Genomic DNA, 14002 nt, shown 5'->3' on the forward strand with positions numbered 1-14002 from the left:
AAAAAAAATGACAAAATATGCTATCCCTACAATGTTCAGCTGGTCTTCAGACATGATGATAAAATATTTTTTAATATATATTATGTATATATCTGAACTATTGGCAACTGCAATATATGCTAATGCATATATTAAATCTTGGGTCAAGGGAAATATTGTGTTTTTGACCATTATTATGATGTTGCTGTGGACAGGAGCTCTTTTAATTTTATTGATTGGGAAGGTGCACAGAGACTGAAATCGATACACAGCGAGCGGCCACCCTGTTGTCAGTTATATGCTGTGACTCAACCAAGTGTTCTTGAATTCTTATCAGAACAGATGGAGTCCACACAAAGAGTTTCGTTGAGCATTTTTCCTGTCGCATGGCTTTTTTTTCTTCTTTTTGATAAGGCCATTTCTTCTGCCCTTGGAATTAATACACTCTATCTTTGTGATAATGTCATGCGGTATGACGTCTGACTGTGATATGCTCTCTACATATATATTTTGTGCTAATGTCTTTGTGTATTATCATAGCTCGCTGGAATAGGTCACAGTGCTCAAAGTGCATGAAATTCTTTGCCTCTTGAATCTCATAAACAGAAGCCTTTGATTATGAGAAAAGACATTTTGGTTTTTCGTTTTTGGTGGTATTTTTATTTCTGTTTTCCTCATTATGAGATTTTTTTTCTTTATTTCTGGCTTCTGATCTCTGGTGTTTGGATCCGTACTAATGGTCTTGCCGACTGTAGAGTTCGCTGTCAAGTGTCATTATTGTTTAATTAGCTGCAGCTGACTTTTGAATGATATTCCCTCGCTGTCTCTCTATCATTTGGTAGGGCAGAGCACCTGAAGTGAGGGCTCTGAAAGGTGCAGGGCTTTATAATATATCCCTGTTTGGTACACTCTCTATACAGAGGTCACCAATTAGCAGTTTGCAGTCCAGATCCAAACCCGAGACTGGTTCCACCCAGAATGTGAATCGCTTATCATAAATTAATGTAATTATAGCAGCACTTTTTTTTTTTTTTTTTTTTCTCCACATGGAGAAGCTGAAGCTGATATGGTTTTGAAAAAGCATTTACACTATTTTCAGGAAGAGTTTAAAGGTGCCGTAGAACTTCTTTTCAAAGTCTTTTCAAGTCTAAGATGTCCCCTGAATGTGTCTGTGAAGTTTCAGCTCAAAATACCCCATAGATTTTTTTTTTTTTATTAATTTTTTTAACTGCCTATTTTGGGGCATCATTAACTATGCACTGATTCAGGCTGCGGCCCCTTTAAATCTCTCGCTTCCTACCCTCCCGAGCTCTCGACTATAAGTGCAGTTATACAGTGCATAAACAAAGTTCACACAGCTAATATAACCCTCAAATGGATCTTTGAAGATGTTCGTCATTCATGCTGCGTGCATGCATCGATTCCTGTGAGTATAGTATTTATTTGGATGTTTACATTTGATTCTGAATGAGTTTGAGGCTATATACTCTGTGGCTAACGGGCTAATGCTACACTGTTGGAGAGATTTACAAAGAATTAAGTTGTGTTTATGAATTATACACGTGTTTAAAAATGAAAATAGCAACGACTCTCGTCTCCGTGAATACAGTAAGAAACAATGGTAACTTTAACCACATTTAACAGTACATTAGCAACATGCTAACGAAACATTTAGAAAGACAATTTACAAATATCACTAAAAATATCATGTAATCATGGATCATGTCCGTTATTATTGCTCCATCTGCCATTTTTCTGATGATTCAGCTGTGCACAGATCCAGACGTTAATACTGGCTGCCCTTGTCTAATGCCTTGAACATCGGCTGGCATATGCAAATATTGGGATCATACATATTAATGATCCCGACTGTTACATAACAGTCGGTGTTATGTTGAGATCCGCCTGTTTTCCGGAGGTCTTTTAAACAAATGAGATTTATATAAGGAGGAAACAATAGAGTTTGAAAGTCAATGTATGTCTTTTCCATGTACTGAACTCTTGTTATTAAACTATGCCCAGGTAAATTTTTGATTCTAGGGCACCTTTAAATTTAATAACTCTAAAATTGTCATATGGCGTAACCATCTTTTGAATGGTATTATTAAAAAAAAAAAAACAGTCAGTATCTTATGTGACCACCATTTGCCTCACGCAGTGGGCAAAAACAAAAGTGTTGCGTTTATACTTTTGTTCAGTATATTTCCTTACACCTTGAATACAAATGAGTGCACACTTCTTAAACATTAATTGTTTCAAATTAAAATTATTTTTACATTCTTAATTCATGAACATCATTAAGCATTTGGGGAGTTGCACCACATGACATTTTAGAACCTGAGCTAATCTTGCCTTGTCCTAAATAGGTCAGATTTGATCATTTAAAAGACTTATTGACATTATTTTTGTGCATTTTGGTTGCACCACATGACTTTTGCGGACAAAAAGTTTATCAAATATTAACAACAAAACTGCTTCACTTTTTCTAAGAAATAATAATCAAAGATTATTATTAAACATGGAAATAATTTCTCGTTTTTATCCTATTGTTTACTATATTCATTTGCTTGGTCAGTGTCGTTGTGGATTTTGTTTCTTTTGCTGTTGTAGGCTGTAAGGACCTTTTGTAATAACTGAAATCATTTGGCGCAGTGATATAGCACTGTAATGCAGCCGGACAATTCCTGCCTGGAACTACTTTAGCCATGCGTTTCCCTGAAAATAATTGCACACCTTAGAATGTCAGATTCAACAGCTCCATAGTATAAAATATAATATAATAGCAAAGTTCCATTCAAGACAAATAAACAGACTTTGCCGTTCCATCTCCTTTTCAGCAGTTTTGCACTCCATCTTAAAACCCATCAAAACCATCAGTTTTTTTCCTTATCTTGTAAAGAGCCATTGAGTCGCATGAGAGCAGAGGTTGTTCAGAAGCGTCTGTTGAGTGTCATCATGGATGAGGATTTGGTTGGGATGAGGTGGGGGTTTCTTACACTTCATTACAACTAAAAACATTCACCGCATCCTCTTTGCAAATCACAGCATTTTTGGTTTATGCGCTTGTCAGTTTTCCGATACGCATGCACCTTAGGATATGAAACATTCATTATCTTGTCTTGCACAGGCGTTGAACCCTCCCTATCTACCCAACAACTTGCGGTGCAGCAAACAACTTTGCTGAATCGTCTTTAGTGGTTTTTGTTTAGTTTGAAAATGCTTGCTCAACAATCATGGAAAGACCTGAGGCATTTACGCTACAGATTTTTCTTTAGAAAGTCCTTGAAAGTGTCAAGAAGAGAGGGGAACCATGAAGCATGGCTCTGTAAGCCTGTAAACATTCAACACTTTGACTAATAAAAGTGTTAACCGTGTGGCGGATGTTCCGTAGAAACGATTTCCTTGAGTCACCGTGCTGCTCGTGCACCATGAAGCTCCACGTCACGAGTGATAAAGCAGAAAGGCCTTTAGGTTGCTGTACACCATCAATTTCGCTCACAGTTTTGCTTATCTACTACACCTGACGCAGTTGGTCTTGAGAAATGAATGGAGTGCCTCACAGATCCGAGGGAAGCATGCTTGTGTTTTGGTGTGTGAAAGGAAATGGCCTGTGAGAGGGTTTTTGTGCAATTGTGATTAAATTGTGAGCAAGTAAATTGCTCAGCCATGATGCAGACCAATAGTTTTCTTTCAACCTTTTCTTTCTTCTTTTTTTCCCCCTTCTAGGCCTTGTAAAGCTCGGAGTCCACTGTGTCACATGTCAGAAAGTCGCCATAAAGATTGTAAACCGAGAAAAGCTCAGCGAATCAGTGTTAATGAAGGTAAGATTTCATTCTTCCTTTTGGAAATATCAGATTTACACCCAAAAACGGTCTGCTCTTTCTTAAAGAAAAAATTCACTCCAGTTAAAATTCTCTCATCTCATGTCTTCCCAAACTAACTTTGCGTTCACACCGCCGCCGGCGAGAGCGTCAAAGTGACAGGAAGTCGATCATTTTCAATGTGAGCCGGCGACGAGAGCGGCGTGCTGCATCGGTGAGAGCGTCGAGGAGAGTTGAAGTCAGGTCAACTTTATGGTAATTAGCTATGACGTGGTTCAGCTGCAACCAATCGGAATGTAGAGGTCCTCGCTTGAAAGGATTCCAATTGGTTGCCACAACTTGTCATTTACTTTGACCCTCCCACCGGCAGCGGTGTGAACGCACTTAAAGGGATAGTTCACCCAAAAATGAAAATTTGATGTTTATCTGCTTACCCCCAGGGCATCCAAGATGTAGGTGACTTTGTTTCTTCAGTGGAACACAAATGATGATTTTTAACTCCAACCATTGCTGTCTGTCAGTCATATAATGCGTGTCAATGGGAACTTAATCTATAAGAGTCAAAAAAACACGCACAGACAAATCCAAATTAAACCCTGCGGCTCGTGACGACACATTGATGTCCTAAGACACGAAACGATTGTATTGTGCGAGAAACCGAACAGTATTTATATCATTTTTACCTCTAATACACCACTATGTCCAACTGCCCTGCACATCCGGTTAGTGAGGTCTGAACGCGCTCTGACAACGGAAGTGAGGTCTCACACTCATTAAGCAAAGCGCAAGAGATCACTTCCGTCATCAGAACGTGTTTTTTGACCTCACTAGCCGGATGCTGAACACAGTTGGACATAGTGGTGTTTTAGAGGTAAAAAATTATATAAATACTGTTCGGTTTCTCGCACAAACCGATCGTTTCGTGCCTCAGGACATCAGTGTGTCATCACGAGCCGCAGAGTTTAATTTGGATTTGTCTGTGCATGTTTTTTTGACTCTTGTAGATGAAGTTCCCATTTACACGCATTATTCGGCTGACAGACCGCGACAGTTGGAGTTAAAATCATTTCATTTGTGTTCTACTGAAGAAACAAAATCACCTACATCTTGAATGCCCTGGGGGTAAGCAGATAAACATCAAATTTTCATTTTTGGGTGAACTATCCCTTTAATGCTCAATGCCGCTCAACAATGTTGTTTTAAATGTGGCCAATATCAGATTTCCATTGTAAACAGATCATGGTTCTGAAATGACCTGTATGCGCAAAAGAACAATACAAACGGGGTTGCCAGGTTTTTAACATAAAATACACTCAATTGTTTCTCAAAACTAGTCCCAAACTAGCCCAGTTGCATTCCGTGGGATATCCAAGGTTAGGGAGCGATGAAATACAGAAAATTTGAGTAACTGTATTTCATTACAGTTCTATTTTAAATGGGTGATAATCAAATTACAGTTACATTCGAAAAGTATTTTAGATTACTAAAGTGATTACTTTGAATTGTAATCATTTATTTCATTTAAAGGTGCTAAAGAGGATGTTTTGTTTTATACATTTTTGCAATATTACTTGAAACTGTCTTTACTAACTGATAAAAGACTATTTATTAGGTGCACTGAAAGGAATAATATTAATATACATCATCTGTGCAAGAGGTAGGGCCTTAAAAACATCAGCCAATCGTTTACGCAATCATCGCGTAAATGATTGGCCCTCTGGCTTGTCAATCACTGCCGTGACGTTCCTTGTGAGAGATGTGCGCGGCTGCGCGCTCCAGTAACTTTCCACACTCCACAGGCGCCGGATGCAATATTTTTGTCCGGAGACAGGAGTAACAACTGCAGATTATGAGTTACCTGCGGTGAGTCCGACATAATGAATCCACAAACACGACACAGCGAATGCCGGTGGTGTTCCAATACGAGTGTTTACGAGTTTTGGGAGGCGTTCCTTCAAAGGAGGGGGGTTGTTCTTACGCATGCGCTCATTTCAAAAACTCAGTGACAGTCTTTGGTTTCTCAGTCGACGAAAAGATCCTCTTTAACACCTTTAAATATTAATGTATTCTGTGACGGTCAATTAATGTAAACAGCAATTGGTGATTCTCCGAATCTGACATGAGCAGAACTGTAGCTCTGCAGACTAAGTTTCATACCCCTTGCAGAATATGCAGCATTTTAATAATTTTAATAAAATAAGAGGGATCATAATAATTGCATGTTATTTTTATTTAGCTAGTACTGTCCTGAATAAGGTATTTCACATAACAGATGCTTACAAATATTCCACAGGACAAAATTACTGATTACCTGGATGATCCGCGATATTTGTTTGTGAGTCCCTTATAATTGTAAAAAAGATAATTGCGACTTTTTATATGACAATTCTGACTTTTTTTCTCAGAATTGTGAGATTTAAACTTACAATTGCATTGTATAAAGTCAGAATTAATTGGAAGATATACACTCAGTTACAAGTTATAAAGTCAGAATTGCGTTAACTTGCAATTCTGACTGTTTTTTTTCTCACAATTGCGAGTTTTTATCTCACAATTCTGACTTCTTTTTTTGCAATTCTGACTTTTTTCTGGGAAATTGCAAGTTTATATCTCAAAATCAATTCTAAGAAAAAAAGTCAGAATTGTGAGATATAAACTTACAATCGAATCTCAGAATTCTGACATCTTTTCTCAATATTGCTAGTTTATATCTCACAAATCTGACTTTATAACTCGCAAATACAACTTTATATCAATCAATTCTGAGAAAAAAGTTAGAATTGTGAGATAAAAACTTTTTTGTGTTACTTACTTAGTAGTATTCCAAAGTATTTAGATTAAGTTACAAAACTTGGGTAATCTGACAAAATACGTTCCACATTACTTTTTAGAGCATGTATTTTGTAATCTGTACTGAAATACATTTTAAAATATATTGCAGTCTCTTTGACCCTGGGTAGTTGCAAAATGGCACACGGCAACATTGAAAAAAGTAACCCAATTCTGTGGGAAAATCACAGGCAAAATGAAAAATAAAGACAATGATGTGACAAAAGAGAGCAGAGTTTTGAAACATTTATGATACGAGCCCTCATGTTTTGCTCGTATTATAGAGCTGTCTCTGACACATCACTGCCCTTCTACTGACTACCTTTGAATAGACTCTCATGAGTGCAGAATCATGACGAATTTTGATCTCAAATGATGTAAAAATGAATTCCGATATGACTGTTCACACTGCAGTCGCATTACAAAACATCTGACCTGTATCGGATTTAGTACCTCATATGGAAGTGGCACAAATCAGAACTGAAAAGTTCAGATTCCATGTGGTTTGTACTGTTCACATGGGGAAAACGGGTATGAATCAGGTCAGTGGGCAAAAAAAAAAAAAAAAAAATCTGCTTTGGAACACATTTGCAGTGTGAACGTAGCCTTACTTTCTATGAAACACAAAAGGAGAAATTTAGCAGAATGTCAATGCTGCTCTTTTCCATACAATGAAACCGACTTGTGACCATAGGCTCTCAAGCTCCAAAAATGACCATACAACTGCATAATGTTATTTATTGCCTGTAAAACTATACTCTGGGTAGTAGTTGGCCCATAATGATCTTCTCTGATAAAAACAGTCTTGGGAACACAGAGACTGAAACTGAAGATGAAAGAACCTGATTAAGGATAATTGTCTTTCAAGGGAGGCATATTAAATTATGAGATGCTTGTTATTATTTGGAAATGGGGGCAAGCTAGAATGCCTTAATTTAGAATATCATCTAATACATATGCTTAAAATATATCATTTTGGATGCAAACTTATATAGTAACTGTTTTGCTCTAACAGATTTTAATGAGGAAGGGATTTGGCCAGGGATAAGCAGCAATAAATAAACTCGGCAGGATTAGAGACCTTAAACACTGCAATTCTTTCTGATATTTGCACATTTGAGGTTTTGCCAGGAGGCAGAGGCCCAAATTAAGATCTTTTTGGAAACAAGCAGCACCTGAGGCTCAGAGACTTAAAGTTTTTGTAGGACTGCCAACAGAATACACGCGTTATGTTTTTAATAAACATTTCGAACATTGTACATTATTGCACGCCACTGAGATACAGTATATACACAGTGCTTATAATATAATATAATATAATATAATATAATATAATATAATATAATATAATATAATATAATATAATATAATATAATATAATATAATATAATATAATATAATATAATATAATATAATATAAACAAATTTATTAGACCACCACCCAATGTAAGGTTTTTGCCACAGCTGCCCTAAACTAACAGTAATGGTGAGAGCCAAAATCTTTTTTTTTTTTTTTTTTTATGTTTCTGTAATGGTTAATCCATACCAGTATGCGTAAGCTCTTTAGTCACAGTAGTGTTTGTAATTAGATCAAATATTGAAGTTTATTCATTTTTACCCCTGAAGAAAATGAATAAATATATATTTATATATTTATATATTTATATATATAATATATTTATTTATTATTAGGGCTGTTCAACAATAATCGTGATCATCGTGTACAAAATAAGAGTCTGTATTTACGTAATATATGCGCGTTTGTTATTATGTATATATAAATACACACACATACATGTATATATTTAAGAAATATATGCATATATATGTAATATGTGGAAATATTTTTTTTTAGAAATATAAGATATTTTTCTTAAGTATATACATGAATGTATGTTTATTTATATATACATAATAATTATATACAGAACAAACACGCATATATTACGTAAACGGACTCTTATTTTGTACACGATAATCCTGATTATCGTTGAACAGCCCTAATACATATATATATTTGTTAATTTGTTATACAGACACTATATATATTTAGTTTTAAACCAGTTTTGACAGATTCCTAAAATATTTGTTTTCTCTTTATTGTGAATATGACGGTTCGATACATACCTTGGTATTGAAGTCACTGTTCGGTATAGTTACAGTACAGCAAGGAGAGAAAACTAAACATAAATTTGTTTCTTGTTTTATTAATCAGTGGTTTATTGCACATATTGTGTTTCTCTCTTTAGAAAATCATAATTGAATTTATTTAAAGGATAAAAAAAATCTCATCTAATGCTGTAAACTACATACAGAGAGCCCTTTCTCGCACATTACTAAAATATTAATATTAATTAACAACAGAGCCTAAACTATTAAATTCAGTTAGTTTAGTTTTAGATATAATAATCAACACTTAAATAAATTGCACATAAGGCAGGTTTTGCATTAACTTCCAAATCTAATTATAAAATAATTTTTCTACTCCAGTTAATTTTTGAAATATAATCATTTACACAGTCATAACTTGTTTTCATGACAAATTTATTTAAACACACAGTATATTAAATAATTAGGACATTACTAACAGGTAAAGTAAATTTAATGAATATATAAGCTAAAATAGTGCATATATTTAGTGTAAAGCTCCCTTCTAGAGTTCATTTATCTAGTAAACCAACATGCTGTGGACACTAAATGACTTACCTGAGGTAAATGTGATGCTACGTGAGATATTATTCTCAAGCTGTTTTATTGATGCATTGATGAAACACTGGTTGAGAGATCACACGTAAACGTGGCCTTCCTCTTCTGTGTTGGTGGTTAGCAAACAGCATTGCATTACCGCATGCGCCTCCTTCTGGTTTGGAGTGTGGATCACCTGTGACTGACTGTATTCGTCGTCTGACTGTATGCACGAACCGTGACATCCGTAAAGTGACGGTTCGGGATGAATGCATGTACCGTTACCCCCCTAAATAAAAATGTATGGCATCACCATTGCACCATGTTCAAAAAACCGTGGAAATAATTTTTTGCATTCATTGTTAAAGCACTGCTCTCTGTGCTCATGGCAGACAATCAGAACCCCTCATAGAGCGAACAAGCCCCATATCTGAGTCTCATCAGCACAGACTCTTCCACATGAACTCCAAACGACCCGACTGCACTTCAGAAACAATGAAGACGATTAAACTCACACTAATCATATGCTCCTCAGGTCTAAACCGTCTGTGTTTACAATATAATTTATTCCACATATCACATAAATAATGCATGTACCACCCCGCCTGAACTAGAAGTTTAATGTGACTACAACAGATATTACAATTTTCAGCCGTTGTTTTCATGTAATTACTTCGGTATGAGGTAAAAGTCGATTTGAACAGCCACCAATTTATCTCTGCATGGGTTTGAGAGATGAGGGGGTGGATTGTCAGGGTTATTTTGGACAGCGGCCTCTCTTCTGAGTGTGTGTGTGCTTGTGTGTGATTTGGTGTGCTGTCTTACTCTTGGCTTTGACATTCTCATTGTTGTCGTCCTGTCACCGAGATGAATATGGGCTATCCCAGCACCTGTCTCTCCTCTCATTCCTGCTCGTCCAGACCAGCATTGCAAATGTCACCTTTTTAAATGCAAATGTTGCATTCTCTGTTTCCATCCTGGCACCTTCGTCCAGACGCCATGTGCCACTGGGAATGAGATTCTCTCAGTCATTCTTTCAGATGTCCACACCTCTGATTCTATATGTAGAGGACATAACCGTATAAAGTCCACACAAGCAGACATGGCCGAATTCACAGCAGCCGTGTTGAAGGATTATAAAATAGAGGATTAGATGGAAAAACATGATGTAATGGAACCCATGAGAGTTAGATAAGGATTTCAGATTGGGCTTAAAGAAATAGTTCACCCAAATATAAAATTCTGTATTCTTTCACTCACTCTCATCTGGACTCGTTTTCTTCTGTGGAACACAAAAGAAGCTTTGCAGAATGTTCATACTGCACTTTTCTGTACAGTTATAGTCTATAGTGACCATGTCTGTCATACATTTTCAGTGAATAACAAATGTAATTTTGGTTTGTTTAAAACACAAAGTTGTCATATAAATCTAGCGTTAGTGTCAGTTCTGGCAGGTCACATCAGTCAAGCTTGCATCAGCTGACTCCCAGGTGACTTGCGTCTACCTATAGGAATACGACGCCTATTATGGCATCTATATATAAGCTCCTCCGTATTATCAGCAGCTATTGCATTTCTCAGGAGCAAATTACCCTCCTCCATCCCCAGCTCCTCCTCTCTTCAGTCAGGATTGGCCTTATTATTTCCCCTGAATCAAACTAATTCTCGAAAAATCTGTATGTTAAATCATGACATTTAATGATATCTGCATGTTGGTCCTGTTCTGTTTACCCTGGGGGTTTATTGCTGCTCTCCCTGCTCTTATCCATGCTAGGCTGCATGGATGCACAGGGAGTTCTTGCCCAGAACTGAACCATACCGCCAATGCAAACTCTATGCATTATCTATCATATTTGACGATAGTGGTCCTGACAGAACTTAAGAAGACTTAAAATATGTAATGTAGACACTTAGTTTCATATTTTCGCATCCTTTTTGAGTAGCTTGACTCTCCCAGTGTTATTTCGCTATTATTTAAATATAGAAAGGTCTCCCTCGGTTGAAATTGCGTTCCGGGGAACATCGCGCTACAACTTTACTATTAGCAAGTAAAGCCATGTAACAAAGATATCACATCCTTGAATGGGTCAAAACTTTTAAGTGGTATCTTAATATAAATATGTTGGAATTTGGCTTGATGGCTCTTTGACTTTCACTGATCAGCCAAGAATGTGGTGTTTTAATTTTAAAGTTTTAATTGAATGTATATGTGTGTGTGTGTACAGCAATGTTTGTTTGTATGTCTTTCAGGAGATTTTAAAGGATTAGTTCACCCAAAAATGAAAATTATCCCATGATTTACCTACACTCATGCGATCCTAGCTGTATAGGACTTTCTTCTTTCAGTCAAACATAGAGTTATATTAAAAAATATTCGGGCTCTTCCAAGCTTCATAATGGGAGTGAATAATAAAAGATATTTTGAAGCCCAAAAAAAGCACTTCCATCCATCATAAAAGGAATCCATACAGCTCCAGGGGCTTAATAAAGACCTTCTGAAGCAAATCAATGCAGTTTTGTAAGAAAAAAAATATCCATATTTATAACTTTATAAAGTACAACCACTGGATTCCGTAGGTGAGTTGATTCCGATGGAAGAGTGAACTTTGACCTGACGCATGACGTGTTGACAAACACAGAAGTGCAGAGGATAGAGCAAAACAAAACACCAGCCATAAATTAGAAGTCTAAAATGAGAATTTTTAAAGAGAAATGTCAGATGAGCTTGAGTTTTTTGTTTAAAGCGCGGGAGACTTCTACTCTCATCTAAGCTAACGCTAATCCTACATTCTACGTCATACGCTGGAACTCGATTGTCCTGTGAACGCGTGGACGGACGTTACCTGAAGCTAGTGATTATATAGTCTGCTATATAGGACTAGATAGGACTATATAGATTATAGCCCTCCCTTCAAAATATTTTATTTACATTTTTAGATACCCTAAAGTTTTTAATTTTAAAAAAAAAAAAAAAATACATTCTAAAATACCTAATTTTGGCTTTACATGTAGCTTTGCCAAGAAGAAAATCCCACATAACATCACCACAAATGAGAAAAATCATCCTAAATTTGACACTACGTTTTATTCAGTAATGAGAATTATCAATAAAAGTATTATTTTTAATTAAATGTACTATTGTTCCCAATACATGTTCCAATACATGTTCCCAATACATGACAACTAGTGGTTGAAATGGGTACTGCAGCCCAAATTCGAAATATTGTTTGCCCTGCCCCCTCCTCCTCAGAATCGACGCTCTCGCAGGTTGCCAGTTTGAGGACATGCAACAGGAGTGAGCTCAATTGACATTGGAAGGCGAGGAGAATTACACACTGTAAGATAATTCGTTGATTTAATGATTTATGATGAGTTGATATCGCATTTTAATATGCTCCCGTTCATAGAGATTTTTAGATAGATGCTGAGACTTTTTAGGTCGGGTAGAATCTGCGATCTCTGACCCAGTTTGTTCGCTGGCTTCCATGGCTGCAATTTGCTGCATGCATTTTCCTCCAACTGGTAACCCGAGGTGGCGAAATACTATTGGGTAAATTGGCAACGTGACGGAAAAAAAAAAACAGAAATTCCAACACGGAACGCAAATTTCAAAGTGAAATAGCTGGCTGTAGCAATGGTTTTCAGAGAAACGAGTATGTGAACTGAGCTTGTTTGATAAATATCTGCAAACTAATTATGGTATTTTTATGCTTTAGTACAGTCAAAAACTTACACAGAGCACCTTTAAGCTTATTAGAGAATCACATTAATAGCATAGCAACATGCTATCAATTGTGAGGAGCCTTGCCCATGTGCTTCACATGAGGAGTGCAATTCACTGCGGTGTGCAGTTGCCGGTAGAGCATTTCAAATCACTTACTTCTATTTTTTAGCTTACCTCGGAAGGTAGCTGACTATGTAAACAGTATATAGCAATGCAGCTCACGAGGTTTGATCGGGAGTGTGTAACTGATGGTCCCTGTGATTGAACATGAGTGTATTGTGTACATGTGAGAATGCGAGTGGGATGTAGTGCATTGTCGAGGCCTAAGGGAATATTTAACATTTGTAAAACTCCCGAGATTGTAGAGTTTACACTGACTCATAGCTACACATACACACACCGTAGTCTGCAAAAAGCAGATAAGGCCCCATCTGTGAGTTTGTGTACATATAAATATACATGTGCTTTTCTTCATGTGAGCGGTTCAGTGCGTCTTTTTAAAAACTAGAGGGTTAATCTAGATTTCAAGCAAGTTTTAAAGTCGGCCAAGTAAGTAGATTAGCATTAGCATATTTGTGTTTAGAGGGAGAAGAAACACAAACACAAATATAATATCTCTTTTTTGGCTATTGCAGTGTACTGCATTTCGCGCAGTATACACTTTATACTACATACTTTTTTACTGCAGTATTTTCAAAATTTAAATATACTATACTAAATATACTTTCTCTTTTAGAAAAGCAGGTAATATGGCATTCTGAACATAGCCTGTAAATGTGTTAAGGACGCGAGCGGCACAGCGAGTGGCTAGTCTGAACATCAGCGCTCTGATGATTGTGCTTCCTGTGAGCTCTGGGCCTGATTAAAGCTCATTATCCACGGTTACTCGTTCTCTCACTCTCCTCTACTGACACAGCATCAAAGAGACACAACAGAACGAGAGAGGGAGAGAGGGAAACAGGGA

The 14002-nt window shown here is 36.7% G+C and overlaps 1 protein-coding gene across 1 annotated transcript in view; it reads left to right on the forward strand.

Moving 5' to 3' along the window:
- Positions 1-14002, forward strand: part of brsk2a (BR serine/threonine kinase 2a) — a 273553-nt gene that overhangs the window by 152735 nt on the left and 106816 nt on the right. Inside the window, exon 2 of the mRNA XM_067379486.1 lies at positions 3706-3800. Coding sequence (XP_067235587.1) covers positions 3706-3800 — 95 coding nt within the window. The remainder of the gene's footprint in view (positions 1-3705; positions 3801-14002) is intronic.

This window comes from Chanodichthys erythropterus, chromosome 24 (genome assembly GCF_024489055.1).
Source record: "Chanodichthys erythropterus isolate Z2021 chromosome 24, ASM2448905v1, whole genome shotgun sequence".
NCBI lineage: Eukaryota > Metazoa > Chordata > Actinopteri > Cypriniformes > Xenocyprididae > Chanodichthys > Chanodichthys erythropterus.